Source organism: Mastigoproctus giganteus, chromosome 6, assembly GCF_048544385.1.
Source record: "Mastigoproctus giganteus isolate SK-2022 chromosome 6, ASM4854438v1, whole genome shotgun sequence".
Lineage (NCBI taxonomy): Eukaryota > Metazoa > Arthropoda > Arachnida > Uropygi > Thelyphonidae > Mastigoproctus > Mastigoproctus giganteus.
The window spans coordinates 134,832,908-134,854,013 of record NC_143580.1 but is presented as its reverse complement, the minus strand read 5'-3'; the positions used below and the strand labels follow the sequence as shown (position 1 = coordinate 134,854,013).

General features: G+C 38.6%; 1 protein-coding gene across 2 annotated transcripts in view; it reads right to left on the bottom strand.

Moving 5' to 3' along the window:
- Positions 1-4,983: 4,983 nt before the first annotated feature.
- tko (30S ribosomal protein S12 technical knockout) overlaps positions 4,984-21,106 on the bottom strand; it is a 93,339-nt gene continuing 77,216 nt past the window's right edge. For both annotated transcript variants that reach the window (XM_090375345.1, XM_090375344.1), the window contains one exon: positions 4,984-5,633. In XM_090375345.1, coding sequence (XP_090231471.1) covers positions 5,056-5,633 — 578 coding nt within the window. In that variant the 3' untranslated portion in view covers positions 4,984-5,055. The remainder of the gene's footprint in view (positions 5,634-21,106) is intronic.

Sequence of the window (21,106 nt, the reverse complement as noted above, 5' to 3'; positions counted from 1 at the left end):
TTACTGATTTTTCACCCTGTATGTTTTTCTTACAAGTGCCGATTAAGTTTCTGACTTCTTCAGAAGTTGTTTTAATTTAAACTCAAAAAGTTCAAATCCGAAGGTAAAAATAAATTAAATTATATTCCGAAAATACCACTAACGCCATGTATTGAGAGAAAACCAAACTAACAAATGAGAACCACATTTTTGGCCTTGGTTCAGACCCTCGAGGAATGGCCACCAAAATCGGTTACTCTCCCTCCCTTATACTTTTTTCAATAAATAGCGTGTGCTCTGGCCGGTTTGCCTGTTTTGCAAGATGAAAAACCCAAATTCTCAGGTGAGAAACCTTGCTGTCCTTGCCTGAAACTGATAACAGCCAAGGATTAAAACAAGCCTACTAAAGTTTCTTCCTTCATTGATGGGATTCAAACCCAATCCTATTTCACTCAGTGTGGGGAAGAGAGTGACTAACCTAACCATGAGGACATGAGATTAAAGAAAATAAATTTCCCCAGTATATTCCCTGAGGAACTTCATTGGTTACACCGATCCACCTAAGGAATGTCTATTTATGAACGCCCTCTCTCTCTCTCTCTCTCTCTCTCTCTCTCTCTCTCTCTCTCTCTCTCTCTCTCTCTCTCTCTCGTTTAGCCAGCCCATAATGCAGTGAAAGGTCTTACCAATACTCCCAATTTTCTATAATTGTCTTTCATGGACAATCGTGTCAAAAGCTTTACTGAAGTCAAGGTAGATAATGTCAAAGTTGTTACTTGCATTTCGCATGCTTTGGTAAAAGTCTGAATCTTTTCTATTGTCTGACTGAAGTACTGTACATTTGGCACTCAGAATATAGTGAACGTTATCCAAGCAACTTTGCAGGGATAGGAAATATATCCCCCCCATGTCCTTGTTTAAGAATCGTAAAAGTGAATGAACCTCAGAAAATTATCATTGTTCCTTCACACTGTACAGTTTGTCATTTTCCCAAATTTTAAATAAGAGTATGAGGATATATTCACATTGCCAAAAGATTGTTGGTAACAACGAGAAAAAGGAAAGCAATGATTTTCTGCTTCATTCACTTGTTACATATTCACTGTATTCTGAATATAGGCGAATATACCATCCAGGCAACCTTGAGATCCCCACTGTGCCCTTGTTTAAAAATCAGAAAGTGAATCCTTTACATTGTAGAATATATTCTGCGCTTGGTATTTTGGACTTCAGTATAAGTCCGAATTGCGGACTTTTACAGAAACAAAATGATAAATCCTAGGATTTAATGGGCTTCAGGCCTCTACAGCAACACATTCAACTATTTCTTTACTTCGTCATGGCCCTCGGGGGAAGCACAGTTGGCAAGATCACCAGGTTGAAAAGCCCCCAGTTCGAGTCCTGTCGCTGACGGGAGGAAATGTTATTTTAAATGGTCTTTTCATGTGGCTGAGTTAAGCGGTCTCAGGTGAGGATAGCATTGCTTGTCTCCGGAAACTCGGGTTTTTCATCCAGAAAACAATCAACCTCAGAACACACGCAATTTTTGCAGAAAGTATAGACTGAGTAATATGGCTTTAGCTGCCAATGCTCTTAAAACCCTACTTCGTCGTAGTCTGGCAAGACTTTCCCTTTGCAGACACATGCTGTGATCCATTATTATTTTTATCGAGGTGGTGTGTACCTTAACAGATGCCATGATCTTTCTCGTCACTGAAGTTGACTTCAGTGACGGGAAAGATCATGGTAAAACTCGCTGTTCTAAATTGGTCATTATATCCTTCATTCCTGATTTGTGGACTTGGCAACACTTTACAACCATCTTTCATTTGACCACTCAACATCCATGTGATTCACATAGATATGACAGTGAGTAATCTGAATGCTTTTGAGAAGCATGATTTCCCCTTTTGACTCCTCTTGAACAGTGTACTTAATAAAATGATGGAATACCTAATAGCAGACTTGGATATTGTATCCAGCCTTGTTCTTTATGCTATTTTTTAATACTGCACATGAAAATATCAATCAATGTTACTTACTCCACGGCACTATGGTCTTTGCAGAACCTTGGTCTCCTCAACTATTGCTCTCTGTCTCTTTCCCTGGCCATTGTTCTCCATCGTCTCACCCTAAGCTGTCGTTCTCTATGTCGTACGCCCACTTCCTTCTCGGTCTTCCTCTCATTTTTCTTCCTCCCGGTTGCCCTTCCTTGGCCATCTGTTTTCCTCAATTTGTATCACATGGCCTGCCCATCTGAGTTCTTTATCACTCCCACTATATCCGGTTTTCCATAGTTCCTTTAGCACTTGGTTTGTCCTTATTTTCCACTCTTCCCCAACTTTTACAAGGCCAAAGATTTTCCTTAATATCTTCCTTTCCCAGGCATTTAAAGATTTTTCCTTTTTATTAAGCACCCATGTTTCACTAGCATAAGTCACGATAGGTCGTACCACTGTTTTATATAACATTAATTTCGTTATTCTAGAGAGCAGCTTTGATCGAAAGTTTTTCTGCAGGGAAAAGTAGCATCAATTGCCAGCATTAAGACGAGCCTGAATTTCTGGAGTGTTACTACTGTCATGTTGAATCATAACTGCCAGATATTTGAAGGATTCTGTTCTATTGAAACCATGCTTCACTGTTTGCCCGACCTGTTGGGTACATTATCTCTCCTTCCTACTTGTAATCATAAACTTCGTTTTATTTTCATTTACCTTCAACTCAACCCTTTCTGCTTCTTTCTCACTCTTCAAAAGCTGTCCTCAGAATATGTGCGTTTCTGGAAGTCATCACTACATCATCTGCATAGGCTAAGTGCTGGTAGTCTGTTATATGTGATCCCATTGGAGGTGGCTGAAACTTTCCTCAAAACCCTCTCCAACACCAAGTTAAAAAGGACAGGTGACAAAGGGTCCCCCTGTCTCAGTCTTCTCCTCACTTCGAAGGACTCAGAGAGATTTCCTCGCACCTTACCCTTGCTTCCTTCCAGCATGATCTTCGTCAACTTTACAAGCTTTTTTGGTATGCCCAGGCTTCCCATCGTTTCCAACAGTTTCAGTCTATCCACACCATCATATGCCAAGCTGAAATCAATAGAGATGGCGCAGATCTACACTACATTCGTAGCACTTCTCCAAGATCTGTCTGAAGGTGGAAATATGGTCAACAGTTGACCTCCCTGCACAGAACTCACTTTGATATTCACCAACTGTTCCTTCTGCTAGAATTCCTGTTCTTCTAGTCAGGATGAAGGATAAAATCTTATGTTGTACTAAGCAGAGCAACCCCTCTGTAGTTTCCACACATTAGTTTATCTCCCTTCTTTTGGATTGGGATGATTACTGCTGTCTTCCAGTTATTTGGAAATTCTTCTCTTTCCCATATGTCCAATATAAGCTGATGTAATTTTTGGATCAGTTTCTTGCCACTGCCTTTGAGTTCTGCTGGGAAGTTATCTTCTCCGGGTGCTTTGTTATTTTTAGCCTTTTGGACTGCATCCCATACCTCTTCTATTGTTGGGCCCAAGATACCTTCAACATTATCTGTTTCTTCTTTCTCTTCTACAATTTCTTCTGGCTGTGCCTGTTCTTTATTAAGTAAGGAATTAAAATGCTCCTTCCAAACTTCTGTGATCTCTATACTCCCTCCACTATTTCTTCTTTCTTATTCTTACACAGGCTAAGATGGGGCTGGAAACATTTTTTTACTCCTTTATAGAATTTCCTGATCTTCCCTCTGTCGTATTCTTCCTGCGTTTTTGTTATTCTTTTCTTTTGTCTATATACTTTGTTTCGGCTCTTGTGACCCTGTAATCCTCAGTATTTTCTAGTTCCTCTCTGCAACATTTTCTGCCTGTCTTGGTTTCGTTCTTCCAGGATCTTCTCAGTCCTAATCGAACAAGTCATTTCTCACTCTTTTTTTGTTCCACTCCAAGTGCCTCTTCTGCTGCTACACTGAATGCCTTCTTAATATCCATTTTTTATTAATGGGCTCACCATCCTGTTTTTGATGTTTCTCCAGTTGTTCCTCGACTTCCATTCTAAATATTTCTCTAGTATCTGCATCTTCTTTAAGCTTATCTTGTTGATATTTTTTCTTTGTTCTCTCCTTTCCCTCTATATACCTTTGAGAGCCTATTTAGCAGACGATCCCATACCTCAAAATGGTTCGAATCGCAATCTGCCCCCTGTAACTCCTCACATCCATTACATCCGTATCATGGGTATTAATGATGATGTGATTTGATTGTGTGACACCATCAGGTGATATCTAAGTTTCTTTGTGGATATTCTTATGTGGAAAATTTTTGCTACTAATGCTCAAGCCTTTCTCTCTTGCAAAGTCTATTCGCCTTTTCGCATTTACATTACTTGTTTCATGTAAGCTGTTTCTTCCTGTAGTTGGTATGTGCACTTCCTCTCTCCCTACTCTGGCATTGATCAATCAATGTTACGTCTCTGTATTAACATTGGTTGTTGTACGGCTTTAGATGCATCAGGAACTCAGGCCATATATTCTCCCGTGTGTTCTGGACGAAAAACCATATTAGCCTCACCCGAGATTGTGAAAAAGACCCCATAAAAATTCCTCGGATCATTGACGAAATTCAAACTCTGGTGTTTTTGCACTCATCGTGGGAAGGATGGTGATTATTCCAACTTAGCTACCATGAGGGCCTGTATTAATGCCAAGCCACAAGCACCATCCATTAAATTCTGGGGAATTTAGTCTGTCATTAACCCAGTCTAACATTTTCAATACATGGGTCCATGACTTGTCTTGGTTGCTAAGTCTAACATCAAAATAAGTGTGATTTGCTTTCTTGCAAAGTGTCTTTGATTATGCATTGTATGTGTGAAATTTTTGAAAATGTCACAAGCATAGGAAAATAAGAATGGTTTCTGGTTATCTCATCAAATAAGGAATAAAACTGTTGTTTTAAGTCAGCAAAAATCATGTATACCAATGTTATGAGACATCAATGTTTTGCATTATGCCTCCATCTTTATTTATTCACAATGAAAAGAAAACATTTACACTGTCTGCTAATAAAGGCAGGAATAAGTTCAACGATCAGAGACGAGTACGCTTAATTACATGACCGCAGTCATATTTTCCACGTATTACTCGAACTCGGAGACCAGGAACATCCTTGGTGTTGTGCTGTTCACAGAGTACCGTGTTGTGCTCCTGCAAGTTGTGCCCTATGCCCGGAACATAGGCGAAAGTTTCCTTACCATTACTTAGTTTTACTCGTACACATTTTCGGTTTGCAGAATTAGGTTTTCTAGGTTTCTTTACTAAAGTTTTCAACACCACTCCTTTCATTTGAGGATGGTCACCCATTGGATGTGGTCGCTTTTTCTTCGGTTTAGGTGGCCCTTTATTGTTCAATTTGTGAAGGAAATTTAAATCTGTGTCTCTCAATTCATATGACCACCAATATTTTTTATACCTTCTGAATTTAATGGCAAAGTATTCAGTTGGTGGCTTTGGAAGTGCAACCTCTGTACCATTACTTAATTTCGTTGGTGTGACGAGAAATCGTGCTGAGGGCTGACCAATATATGAATAAAGAGCGGAAAGAGGTGAAGACTTCAGAAAGTAGCTACTTTTACAGGAATATCCAACTAGACTTCCACATGATGGTCCTGCAATAAAAAAGAAAAATAAAATTACAGTATCACTTAAATTCAACAAAAATAATACTGAATAGAAGAAGTTGGCCATAATGTGGTGTATGTACAGGTCATAATTCCGTCTTGAATGCTTAGTGTAATTAAATACATAAGATATAGCAGTTTATATTCAAGCAACAGCATAACTAATATGTGATTCCTATCCATTCACTGCCATTAGCAGATGTTAAAGGAAGTTTTTACCATAACTGCAGTGTTTCTGTAAAGATGCCTTAAACAATACCTGTGATTTTAATTTAGATATTCTCTTTCAGAAATCCCACAGAAATAATCAGAGGATTTCAGATGTAGAGTACAGCAGCTAAGGCTATCCAGCTCCACATCATGTGAAACATTCAATTAGAGATAGCACTATCAGGAAAATGTTCCTTCAGGAAATGAAGAATCACATTTGCTATATGTGGTCTTCCATTTGTTGGAATAATGTTTACTCCCACACCTTGAAGAAATATATCTAAGTGATCTTAAGGGAGCTTCAGCCAGCATTTTGCATTGTCATCCAGGACTGGCCCTTTAATAACAGCTGACGAAGCTGCGTACCATATGATGCATTTTTGAGGATGCAAAAGCATCTCCAAAAATGTGTGAGGTTCTCATTGGCCCATCTTTGCCAATTCTGTTTCCTGTTGTTGTTATTGGGTTTTAGGAACATCGGCGACTAAGGCCATATTTCTCCGTGTATATTGTCTGTAAATTGCGTGTGTTCTGAGGTCTGCTTTCTGTTTGCTCCACAAAAAACCCAAGCTTTCCGGAAGGAAAAACCATGCTACCCTCTATCGACTAATTCAGACAGGTTGTGAAAAAGACTCATAAAATTTCTCCCGTCATCAACGGAATTTGAACTCTGGTCTTTTCCACCCAGACACTGATCTTACCACTGTGCTAACCACAAGGGCCTGTTTCCTGTAGTGTCAAGCATAATTGAATGCTTAATAATCGATTATATGCAATTATGAAATCGGCAATAATGGTAACGGAACGGCACTCTTATGTATATACACCGTGAGCCAAAACATGACTAGGGAGTCGTTATGCTAATCAAAGCAAAAGCAGGTGAACTATGCATGTGCGCCAATCGGGACATGGTATAATAAACACATGATACTCAGCTCCGTTAATCTGTGTTACTCTTGTTGTTCAGATGGCTTAAGGCAGCAGACTTAAGCGAGTCTGATAAAGGCCAAATTATAATGGCCACACAACTGGGTCAGATCATATCCAAAACGGCATGGCTGGTGGGATGCTCATGGTCAGCCGTGGTTAGTACCTACTGAAAGTAGTCCGATGATGGGAAACCCACGAACCGTCGGCGAGGTGTTGAACGACCACGGCTCATCGAGTAACTGGAATGCTGATGACAGGAGTAATATGTCACAACATACAGTAGGCCAATCCAAGTGCCCATGCTAACCACGGTTCACTGGTGACAGTGCCTACAATGGGCATGCCAGCATCGAAACTGGACCTTGAGTTATTAGAAGGTCGTCTGGTCCGATGAATCATGTTTCCTGTTGCACCATATGGACGGCCGGGTACGCGTGCGTCGTTTACCTGGGGCTGTGATGGCACCTGGATGCACTGTGGGACAAAAACAATCCGGTGGCATCAGTGTCATGCCTTGGGCGATGTTCTACTGGGATCCTGGGTCCAGTCATCTATGTGCCGGGCACTCTGACGTCTACCACCTACCTAAACATCATTGCTAACCAGGTACATCTTTCATGGAAACGGTCTTTCCCCTCTGGCAGTGCCATCTTTCAGCAGGATAATGCACCATGCCACACCACCTGGATTGTTCAAGACTGGTTCGCGGAACATGAGGAAGACTTCCAGGTATTGACCTGGCCTCCAAATTCTCGAGACATCAATCCCATCTAGCATCTGTGGTTTGTGTTGGAACAGCAACTCCGATCTGCGGCATCTCAACCACGGACCTTACAGGAGTTAAAGGATCTGCTGGTTACATGTTGGTACCAGATACCACAAGACACATTTAGAAATATTGTGGCATCCATGCCTCGCTGGGTACGAGCTGTTTTGGCTGCATGTGGAGGACCAACATCCTATTAGGTAGGTAGTCATAATGTTTTGGCTCATCGGTGTATTTGCATGTATAGTTTAATAGTCTTGTAAGCCTGTGGTTTCCACCTCAAATATAGAAATACAGTAGTCCGTATCTGAAAAAACATTGCTGTAGGTACTTGTGACTGCAATTTAGTGATAGTTTCCTCCAATGGGGCCCTTGGGGTAGCACAGTGGATACAATTACTGCCCTCCCCAAACGATAGTGGATGTAATCACCGTCCTCCTCTCTCGTCAATGATGGGAATAATTTTTGTTTGGTTTTTTTTTTTTTTTTTCACAACATGGCTGAGTTAGTTGGTTTCAAGAGAGGGTTCCATGGTTATTTTCTCTTGGAAATAGGGCTTTTCGTCCAGCAAACATAATAACAATACAAACTGACTACAGAATACACGAAATTAACAGGCACATGCCGACCGGGCTAGCCGGGTAGGTAAAGTGCCTGCCTGGCAACCCAAAGGTCGCGGGTTCGTTTCCCGCCTCGGGCTGGATATCACGATGGTGCCGAACCAACCGGTTGGTTGGATATCCCGGCCACGATACACGAAGGAAGCAAGAAAAAACTGGTTCCTTCGTGTATTGATCACATCATACGAAATAAAAAAAAAAAAAAAACAGGCACATAACGGTAGCCTCAACATCCCCCCGCTCTCTCTCTTGTCCAATGGTGCCTCTGCTTATTTAAACACTCCTTAACCTTGTGCCATTACAAGAATACAAATGGATGACCTGAGTGGTTGCTCCCTTTTCCTTAATTGGAATATCGTTTTAGATCTTGTGATCCTAATATTTTCTAAGGTTGTGTCACTGAAATTATTCTGTTTGGGGATGAAATACTTTTTCTTATTTCGCTTTTAACTGTAGTCGTTTCTCTAAACTACATGCTTTCCAAAAAAAAAAAAAAAAAAAAAAAAGTGCGAAGATTATCCAAGGCAAGTTTAATTTTGTGTGTACAGGAAAACTTGCACCAGTCCAAATAGGAATTAATACATTTAAATTCTATTTGGCGAAGAGTCGGAAACTTGCCTCTTATTCTAAATGGCAGTCGGGACTTCTAGTCTCTTGACAAAGTTATCGCTCACAATTTTCTCCATTCATACTTCAACGAACAACACACTACTCACACTTGACTGGCCTTGCAATGTTGTGCATACTTCAGAGTACTGAATGCAGATTTGTGGGGAACCACAGGAACCGCTTGACAGAAAACACTATGTCCACTACTATTCATACTTCCACCTCTCTTGTATCCCGATAGTTCTATTTCAGCTACAGAAAAAGTAGACCTACTACAGTATAAGCATACTGCTTTTTCTCTAACTCTTGCATTGATATTCTTGGTAAATCTCCTAAAGTGCAGAATACATTATCCAAAGTCTTCCTTGGTTTCCAACAAAGAGACATCAAAAGAATAACTTAAAAGTTCCAAAAGATCTGCAGGAACCGTTGGCATTTCTCCTCTTGTTCCTGCAACCTGTGCTTGAGAGTTAACTCTTGTTTTATGCCACTTTTTAAGTTCTCGTATTCTTCTGCGTGTAAATTTGCTAATCCAGCCCATTCCTAAAAAGAGTAATGTCATGTCTTTTCATTTTAATTATCGTACTATATGATTTATCCCAACTCTTTCTGCAGCCACTGAAATCCATTATCCGACAGCTCTTGTACTATTTTGAAACCTTTCTCACGTTCCTTTAACGACTGGCAATATGAATTCTGTTAGTATCGATCCAGTGGTAACATCCTGTTTTATGTTAATCATCTTTGGACAAATTTAATGGAAACATTTGGAAAAACTGAGGCAGTTTTCTTTAACACTTCTAATGTCTTCTGAGCAGGCTTCCATCTTATGGTCTGCCTACATTTTTTTGTAATTGGGTTGCGAGTTTTCTCTCTGACCACTCATTGCTTGTTATCGTGTTTTCTTACATCAAATAATGTTATTGTTCTGTAAGATTCTTTTCTTTTTATATTAATAATCTTCTTCTATTGACTGGAAATCTTATCCATATTTTTGCTGATTATTGTACACTACATTCCATTTTCCAATTCAAGTAGTTCATTACTTAGGCGTCCCGAATTTGCAAAGCGGAAAGCATTTGCGTTTTTGTTCTTTCAGCGAATTGAAGAACGTGACAACTGGCTGTCAAATGTTTTGTGAACGGATGAAGCCCATTTCACTCTCAATGGCACTGCAAACACACAATTGCAGAATTTGGGCGACGGAAAACCCCCGAGCTTACACGGAAACTCCATTGCATCAGTCAAAAGTAACGGTATGGTGTGGATTCACCTCTTCTTCTGTTATAGGGCTACTTTTCTTTCAGGAAATCAGTCGCTCTGGTTTTGAAACTGTCAATGTCACAGGTCCGCGTTATGCTGACCTGTTACGAAACTGCGTTATCCCTAGCCTGGGGGAAAGGCACGCTTTGGATGTTGTGACATTCATGCAGGGTGGAGCATCACCCCATATTGCTTCTCATGTGAAACAACTGTTACTCTCAGCATTTGGACAGTAACGCTGCGTTCCTATGTGCCTCCAGTAAGAAAAATAAAATTTGCCGCCCTAAATGTTGAATACTGATAAGCGTTAACCAAATCAGAAAACAATACCAAACAAAATTTCGGCGCCCTCATGAACTGCCTCCTGTAAGCAATGCTTACCTCGCCTACCCACTTGCGGCGGCCCTGCATTTGGAGAAAATCGAGTGATAAACCGTCACTTTCAGCATGAATGGCCACCAAGGTCTCCAGACCTGACTTCCTGCGATTTTTGGTTATGGGGCTACCTGAAGTCACAGGTTTACAGAGATCATCCAACGTCATTGGCAATGCTAAAAGACTCTATACGACGGCAGATATCAATGATATCTCCAGAAATGCTGTTTCATGCTGTCCATAGCTCGTCATCACTCGTCTTCAGGCAGTGCTCGACAACGAAGGCCGCCACATTGAACATTTACTACAACGAGGTGCTTTGTGGCGTTACAGATAAATCGCCACCTGGTGGACATATTTCGAAATAATTTTGATAATTATAAATAATAATAAAATAATTTTTCTGTTTATACTCCGGGACGACCAAACGGTCAGAGGAGTTCGCATGATAGATTGAATACAAGAAACAGTACCGTATTCAGTAGTCACGGGCTTGAACCCCGGTCACTCAAGGCACGTGTACTTAGGCACCCGCGCGCCTGACCACTAATCTCGTTACCATACGTCAAAAATCCACCGAAATACCGATTCTTTAATTGTTAACTGACTTTTGGATCACCCTGTATATATGCACCTGTTCTTACTCTTAGTTATCTTAATACAACCCATGTATTTACTTGTTCCATGATAACTCCCAGCAGTCCTGGAAATCCCCAGCACCATATAAATTAATAGAATATTAATTTACATTAATATACTATTAATTTATATGAGTTTAAGCATTATTAATTTTCCAGTTTCAATATCTTTAAATACAATCAAAATTCTTAATTTCTTCAGTTTCTCTTTTAGATTATTTTCCCCTCCTATATTAATTTTTAACTATTGGTTAAAAGAATAATATAGGGAAAAAATAATATTGGCTTTTTAAAGTTTAAAATGGATACTGATTCTTCAGAAATGCTGTTGAATTGAAATTCATTATTTAATGACAAATACTCTGCTGGCCTTACGTTTAACTTTAACTGTTACTCAATGTTAGTAATATCCTATACTTCAAACAGACATACTACGATTAATTTTTTTATTTTGTGTCAAATGAATACCTTGAAGTGGAACCCTGGAGTAGATACGGAAAAATAATTTATTCATACTTATATATTTTATTCATTATATAAGTGATGAGAAGTAAAACTATCTGTAATGAGAAGTAAAACTATCTGTAACATTATGAAGAAATTATATCTTGTTTATGAAATATATTTTAGTAAGAGAACATTAAAATATAAGGAAAGTACTTAAAGTAACTATGAGCCACAAAAATTTTCTTCACGCAGTACTTACTACGGAATGATCAGAAGGAAAAAAAAAAAACTTTTTTTTTTTTTTTTTTGCAGATTTCGGTTATTAGGAAGTTTAAAAACGTGCACCTTATATTCATTTTGTCGTAATTAAATGTACCCTGACATCCAGAAGTACACTTTCTAACCATTACTGATGAAAACAAATCGATGCATATTACGAACGTAAAAATCTCAAAGCGTACGTTACGTACGATTTAAGTAAGGAAGATAATGATCAGTAAAGGAAGATAATGATCGTCTTTTTGTGATGGTGATGATGTCAGCAACACAGGTTAATCATTTGTTATGCTTTGTCATTAAGTGGGTATTACAGTTAACAGCTAGAAAGTGCTATACACCTTAGTGTTACAATGGAAGTTTATCTTTCGTAAGCCCTTTGGCACCTCGCCGTGATATTATGTACTGTACTAAGAACAGGTATTTCTATTTATTGAATAAGAAAGACCATCCACTCATTCTCGAATGCCACACTCCAAATGGGTTTTTACTTTCGTGTGTTTATACAACACAAATTGAACCTAACTTGCCGAACTACTCAGTAAAATTTAAAATAAAATCCATAAACTTTGCACATGAAATTTTTAGAGCATTTATAACTGTAATACTGTCTCCTAATACTTATCAGAAAACACCCAAATATCTTTCAATACAGTGAAAAATGTAATTATTATTAAATAAATAAAAGAAAAAGTTATTTAAAAATATGAATTAGAAATACATTTATGTACAATGATGATTTTTTTTTTTTTTTTTAGTTTGGCTACTAGCAACATCTTTCGCTAGAATGCATTACTTTAAAAAATCTCCTGAGAGACATTTTTGGAGTACTTTCCTTGATGGTGGTCTGAGTCTGCCTTGTCTGTAATATTTGAGATCCAAGTGGATCACAGAATGCCGTGAAAGGTGTAAAGGTCAAAAATAAGGTTCGTTTGATGTTCAGTGGTTAGTTAATTTAATCAGCAAATTCAGTTATCGGTTATATGTTTATTTATATCACTTCGTTCAGCTCTTCAAAAGAATCAAGGAATATTTAACCTTTTTTTTTTTTTAAATCTATATGTATAGTTTTGATTATGGACAGCCGAAGTACTGAAAATACACATGCAACTCTTTTATCAATTACACTGCTGGTTATCGTTGTGCTCGTAATATCCTGATTTACATATCAGTTGGGCATTTTCGCAAATGCATGAATTACTTAATTCATGCATTTACAGTTTGAATTTACGCCTGTAAACTGAAACTGTAAATTTTACGTATAATTAGCAGTTTCTCTACTGATTAATATGCACAAACTACTTTTAAAATTACGGTTCTTCTGTGTCAAATACTGTAACAATGAATCACGGGAAAATAAGTGGAGATGAATAAATCAAGTTCGGATATGGTTATTATTAACCAAATGCCTAACAGTGAGAAGCTATTTTATTCATAAACCTTCAGAGAATAACGTACTGTTTTCAAACAGTCTATAACTAATACAAGCACTTTCCTATTGCAGTTTCCAATTTAGTTCTATCTACACTCAACTCTGACTCCGAACGAATCGGCGAGTGGCACCCGTATTTGCAGTATCACAGCACGCCTTAAATATTATTCCATTGCTGTCTCGGAGGCCAACAGGTCAGTTCCCACATAAATGATAAAATATGCTGAACAGTTGTGTTCTGCACGCGCACCACTAATGGGGTTTGCGGGATAGGTGGATAACACGTTGACAATCTGCAGCAATGATTCTCATCGACTACAAAATTACATGCACCAACGGTGGAGGCCTTCCGGGAAACAAAGCAAACTGTGACATACATTAGCCAGGGCCACCTGGTGTCACTCGCAGCACTTAATTTATTTACAGCTAATAGTACAACTTTCTATATTCTTTAACCTATGAGCGCTACTACAAACACAGTTAAGGTTATAACGGAGCTTTCGCTGAACTGTTATGGAAATCGAAGCTACAGTACTACTTTCCGCAGCAGCAGTTAAACCAAGAGAGTAATCGCTCAAAAATCCCGTTACCTCAAAACTAATTTAAACGGACGATTCTGTTTGCTATCTCCTTCGACCCTCGTTGAAGCAAGTGCAAGCAAACTTGGCATGATCTTCTCTTTCATCCAGGGGAAGAGATCAAGCCTACACTGCGGTTGTGGTTATATCGGAGTAGAATCATATGCCCGAAAAACAGAGAAATACTTTTTAAGGCAGCGTTTCTCGAAGTATAGCCCGCGGATCCCTGGAGATCGGTAGACATACTTAAGGGGAATAGAGAATAACGTCCAAAATTTCTTATACATACACTGTATTTACAGACGTAAAGAATTTACAGCACAGTCAAAAAAAAAAAAAATAATAAAATAAATAATAATAATAATAATAAAATAAAAAAGCTAAGGGAGGGGAAAATCATATGTCATTAAATTATGGGAACTCGCTGCTTTAAGGCAATCGGTCAAAACGGCAAGTGACAACATGGCACTAACCTCAACAAGGCTGGATTCAGGTAAATTTTTTTTTATTTATTTGGTTTTTAGGAGCATTAGCAACAAAAGCCATATTGCTCCGGGGATATGCGGTGGTCATTCCCTAACCTTTCCGCATTCTTCGTATTTGGTGGTCACGGGTTCGAACCCCGGTCTAATCAAGAAGCGTGTGCTTCGCACAGCTGCTCCTGCCCACCTGGCTACGGATGCGCCGATTGGGGTAATGCTTCATAAGGAATACTGTTATATTATTCTACCATGGTTGCAAAAATATTTACTAAATTGGCTGGTCAATCGACTTCGTTAACCACCCTAACTTTTGAAAGATGTATAAAGTGGCCAAGGCTAATTATTTCTCCAAGACAGTTCTCCCCCCCCCCCCACCCGGTTAAATAGGACTGAATGAAAGTTAAAGTGGAAATATTTCGGCGCGATGCCAGTGTGAAATTCAATGAGTCTTTACTCCACTACACCAGTGGTGTCCAACCCACAGGCCGGATATGGCTCGCGAATAATTTTTATACGGCCTGCGCGGAAAGTGAACTAAAATATCATTTTAAATTTTGTTAATTATCAAAAAATTTTTCTTATTAAATGTTTTGTTCAGTAAATGTAACTGTGTATTGTACTTAATAAAATTTTCGAATATTTTCTATTTTAGGTGTACATAATATTTATTTATTCACCTTAAATATTGAAAAGCAGTGATCCTTTTCGGATTGTAAATTTTCTAAAGTCAGCATTTAAAAGCAAATGCTGACTTTTTTTTTTTTAAAAGGAAGTCATTTTTATAATTTTAATAAAATCTAAAAAAATAAATCACTGACATAGATTTGTCGCACCTAAGTGTTGAGAATTTGCATTTTTTTATATATAGACTGAAAATAAAAACGGTAACATGAAAACAAACTTTTTTTTTACACGTAACAAGATATGGAAAATGTAACACATCAATTTTTTTCGAATCACTCAGTGCGGCCCGTGAAACAAATCAAACTTTGAATAATGGCCCCTGGACGGTAAAATGTTGGACACCACTGGACTACACGAATAACATGAGAGGTCGCTGGCGAGATAATGCTTGGAAATTTACCTAGCATTATTCGCAAGAAGGTTAGAGAGAAAGCGAACTTAGCGTTTTACTTTTCCAAAAGAGTATAATGTTCGCATTAAATTTTATAAAATCTTTCCACGCTGTAGCATACTTTTATAAATATGAATACTGTATGTAAATAAATAAATAAATTTACGATTTATCACATTTACAAGTTTTTCCTTCATTCTGCAGATTATTCGAGCATATTTATTTCTCGTCGATCCCGGATAATCGAAGTCTACTTACTGTAATGTAATTAAATGACATCACGTTACACGAGAGAACTTAGCACACAACCGCAGCTATGGGTAGGGAAACAATTTCACTTCTTTTCGTAGTCATCTTTCACTTCATCTTCCCATATTGGTAGGTGACTAATCTAATAAGGGACACGTGTCTTTTGGATTTACGACTGTGTTCACAGGCTGATCTGAATGTTTTGCGAACGGAAAAATTCGGAATAACTTGCGGGGGACGAACTCCGCCCCCCCTGAGATCGGCTAACTACAGCTCTGATTGAATAAGCCTAAAGGTTGTTCCAGTCCCAAATGAGTGATTGGCGGCGATGATGGCTAAGCTACCAACGAAGGATTATAATTTACTAAATGGAGGACTGCATAACAGCAGTATGCATATATTCTTACGCGGCTATTTCCGGCAAAAGCAAGGTCACTATTGTTTGGCCAACTACAATAGTCAATACGAAAGTTGAAAGATAACACCACATGCGTACTTTTCCGAATTGGAAAAAGTTTTATCAAACAATCAGAAACTAGAAGAATGTTATGTGTATTATTTGTTTTTTTTTTTCTTCCCAGACAGCAAAATGTTCTTGGGGAGGGGGCTTTAGCACCTCCCCCCAAGAACGTTTTGTTTTATCTTTAATATACGTATTCTGCTGTCATGTGTTGACGCTTGTAAAAGCTACCAATGTGGAATGCAAGAGCCCCCCTCCCCATCCTATTCCTAAGTAAATGTATGGGTGTTCCACTGCCTCTTGCTTTGTCTCTTTTAATAAGGAATTTTTACTCTCTGTACACATTAGCGCTTCTTCAACTAGTCATAATAACTGTTCGTGCCTGGCTATTTAGTGATTTTCCACGAAAGAAAAAAACAGTCGACGCCATTAGAGAGCAATTACAGAAATGATCGGTAATTTTGATCACTGCAATCGACAATTACATCTGCTTTATTATCCTCGAATCTTCCGTGATGGCTACTATGATGTATAGTCTCAATTTTTATTGTGAACGGAGAGTTCTGTTAGGTGCATTTATTCTACTATTTTATTTTATTTATTATTATTTTTTGTGGATATGGAAACAATGTCTGCCATACCAGTAAATAAATAAATTTTCTGTTTATACTCCGGGCCGGCCAAGCGGTCAGAGGAGTTCACAAGGTAGACAGAATACAAGAAACAGCACCGTATTCAGCAGTCACGAGCTTGAATCCCGAACACCTCAGGGCACGTGTACTTATGCACCCGCGCGCTTGACCACTCGAGCTACGGCGCAGTAGCCCTCGTAAAAGGAAATGGGAGGTTTCCACTCCAATAAGGGAAGTGCTATAACCAATTGTTTATGTAACAAGTCTGATAGCTTTCTACAGATAATGTTTTAAAATCGCATCACAATTTAGAATCTAATCTCTTTTATAGTCGGAAATTAGGTAATCATTATAATTAATACTTATTGCGTAGTATGGCGCACGATACGGAATTAGTTGAATTATTACTAAAATAGCAGGCGCGAAAGAACACACACTAATCAAAAATGTATTAATTATTACCCGCGAAAGTGACTATTTCCATGTATAGATATATAAATAGTGAACTTAGATTTTGCTGTATTAAATTTATGTAGCCTAATTAATATGTATAAGTAAACACACTTGGACCACGCTTGTGTTTCTTCGCTCAGCTGATTTTTAAACTGCACTGGATTATTGCAATTGTTTTTAGTGCTCATTAAAGAACAACCCCAACAATACTTTCAAACAAGTGACAACACCTAAAGGCTAGTTTGTCATTTATTTAAACACTGTTCATTTTAAATAAATGGCAGCCCTGGTTTTCGTTTCTTTCTTTCTTTTATTTTTTAAATAGTGAAATATTTATACTTCAGTACAACCACCAGTTCAGAGGAGTTTACAATAAATCTTGAATTCAATGGTTAATTGCATTTAGTAATTACGGGATTGAACCACGGTCCACTCAAGGTGCTTGTGCTATGGCGCTCTCGCTCCTGACCGTTGCGTCAGGCTACGCAAATGATGCTAATAGGGAGTTTACTCTTGAGTATTTAGACCATTGCAATACACGCCGGGTTGGCTTTGTATTAGCAATACTCGCTTGCACAGGAATGGGCTAGTCTGTGACGCGTGTGAAGGTTCAAAGTCGGGAACGGCTGATATAAGATTGTAGGTTGCACATGTGGCAATCAGTTACTGAGTATCGGCGAGGAAGAATGGGTCGACTTAGAGATCTTTCCGACTTCCCATTCTGTGGTGGCACCATTCTACCGCAAATGGCTCAACGGCAGTCGAACAGCCAGCTAGAGGTTACACGTGGGCCAGCCCGCGTGGTCGACGACCATTGTGTGCGTCGTCTCGTAACACAGCAGAGACTCAGCAGTGGCCCATCTAACAACTACCCAGTACAATGTAGGAACAGCAAGACCAATATCCACATGAACTATGCACCAAGCATTAGTTCGTATACGCCATGGTAGTCAACGTGTACCATACGTGCCCATGCAAGGAGCAGTTTCTTGTCTCGCAGTGAACGTCAGCATCACTGACGTGGAAATCTGTCGCCTGGCTTGATAAATTCTGCTTCCAACTTTGGAAGCAGAATTTGTGTTATGGTTTGGGGACAGTTTTTGTGGCATGTCCTGCGTTCTCTAATCACCGTTAATCAACGGCACCATGGGAAAGCCTACTTTTCTATCGTCGCCGACCAAGTACACTCATTCGTGATGACAGTGTATCAAGACAACTCCGGCGCAATCAACGAGATAAAGCGGCATGATACAAGGTGCGGTAGGTTGCTAACTAGTTTCAGGAACATGACAATGAATTCTCCGTCCTCCCATGGCCGCCCAACTGATCTCATCCCAAGTGAGTAGCTTTGGAACCTAATAGAAAAGGACATTCGATGCTACGACCATCCTGACAATGTGCGGGCATTACTAGACACTGTGTAACATATGGGTAGCAATACCACAGGACACCCTGCAACACCTTGAAGAGTTCCTACCAAGACGTATACTCTGTAAAATAAAATAATCTTTATGGTTGCTAAGTATGGTACAGGTACTAGAAAAAATACTACTTATCATGGCGACACGACTAGGAGTATGCATTTAGAAAAATATGATAAATGTGATTAAATAAAACTGGGAAAAAGTATAGCAGTATCTATTGTCAGGATCAGAACAAAAAACAAAGGCCAGAATAATAATTAGTTACACAATATGATTAAAACGCATATAAAATAAAAGGAAAATTATAAGTAGAAGAAATATTTACATCGTTGTACATCACAACTGAAAAATGGACCAGGGAAAGTGAATCAAAATCCACACCAGTGATGTCGATCTTGACAATCAATTCATGTTGCAGCTTAAAATTACTGAGCACTTCGAACAGGCGATATATAGATAATTTCATCATTTGGTAATCTGGCACATTTTATACCATAGAATTTAGGAAAAGTTATTCCAGTTGTACAGATGTGATCCATTCTAAGAGCGTGCAACGGTATTTCTTAACGGAAGTAATCTTCTGCAGGCCAGTTTCAAGTCGCAGGAATACTTGTATTTCTGGAAGTGTCTTGGCAGGTAAGAAACGATCATACAGTTTCAGACGATTGTGTTTTAGGATAAGTATGGGGTCAGACCTCAAGGACAGCAGAGGGTTGTGCCACTAACAGATATCCCACATGTTCCGGCATTTATCACTCCTGTGAACATTTTTACAGCAATAATTAAGAGTCTGATGTCAATTAACTTTGGGAGCCTGGGTACATTTAGCTGCTCAGCCATTTTAGTGGTTCTCAGTTGAGGAGATCGGCGATGCTTATGAGTAGCCCATTTCAGGGTATAGTATTCACATGCGTATACCAATTTCTGAAATGGGGGGCGCCTCCGTAGCCAGGTGGGAAGGAGCAGCAGTGCATAGCACACGCTTCTTGATTAGACCGGGGTTCGAGCCCGTCACCACCAAATACGGAGGATACGGAAAGGTCAAGGAATGACCACCGCATATCCCGGAGCAATATGGCCTTAGTTGCTAATGCTCCTAAAAACCAAATAACCAACTCTGAAATGAGGATGAAGCGGATGCTGAAATTTCAGCAGCATATAATATTACCGGATGAACAGTGGTCGTATATATTTGATAGTGGTTGCAGCATCACTGATATAGAGTAAGTGCTGTTTCGCTCTCCAGCGTAAGATGATAGATAAATCGCTTAGGTACTCTGTAAGCATCAAATCTCAGCTCGGATCAAAACAGACGCCGAGATTCGTATCGGTGGTAACAACTGGGATGAGAGTGTCACAAACTGATGGTTGCGTCGCTGTTTGAGTGAATAAATCATTATTGCAGAATTATTTGGGTTAAGATTTAACTCGAAATTCTGTAAGCTGAAAGTATGGTTTAACTTTCAGTGACTGAAGAAGCTATTGCCATCGGATTTGCTGTAGTTTGGGATTAAGGTAACAAAACTTTATCATCGGCATATATTACTGCATCGTCACGGGGACACATAAGGGATAAGTATGGCTGAGAAAGGCAGGTTAGAAAGGAGGTGAGGAAAGCCAGCAGATTGCCATTAATCCCGAAGAAAGATTTCAGAAGGGCTGTCATGTTGGCCAAACGAGGTTTTTGGCAGGTGTTGCTAATTAAAGGCAACTCAGTGTACACCGAAGTATATAATTTTCTGGCTGAAAAAAATAACACACGTAGCCAAACAGTGTTTTTAGCATTTATACAACAGAAGTCATGTTACGAATGACGTGTTTTAAATTATTTATATCCTATCTTTCAATTAAAAATAAAAAGAAAACAAATTCTGTTATCGATCTTGCACATTTCAATGAAATTTTCTTCATTTTCCGGCAAAATGATCATTTAGACATTCCGATCATCATTCGATCATTCAGATGACAAAAAAAAAAAAAAAAAAAAAAAAAAAAAAAAAAAAAAGAAAGAAAAATCCTGCACGTTTACTCTCCACGTTTGTTGGCTATTTAGCGATGAACAGTCGATGTTATTCCCACCGTTACAGTATAACTACAGAACAGAAATATTTGTAAAATTAAAGGGGCTGGGCGAATGGAGCTGGCATTTTAAAAGCAATCGAATTCGGCCGTGTCAAGTTGGTTCAAAAGCTTTTTTAACAGATCAATATTTGTAGAAGAATAAGAGAAATTTACCTCAATATGATACGTAGAACACTTCCTAATGACGCTCTTTAGCAAATAAAGGAATATTAAATTAACGCAAAATGATTACAGTAATAAAATTAATTAAAAAATTAAAACAAGTTCAACGCAAATTTTAAAAAAAGAACAAGAATTTGTGTTGAACTTGTTTTAATTAAAAAAAAAAATTTTAAATTAATTTTATTACTTTGCGTTAATTTTATATTTTTTATTTGCTGGAAAGTGTCATTAGGAAGTGTTCTACATATCATATTGTGGTAAATTTCTCTTATTCTTCTAGAAATATTGAAAATACAAC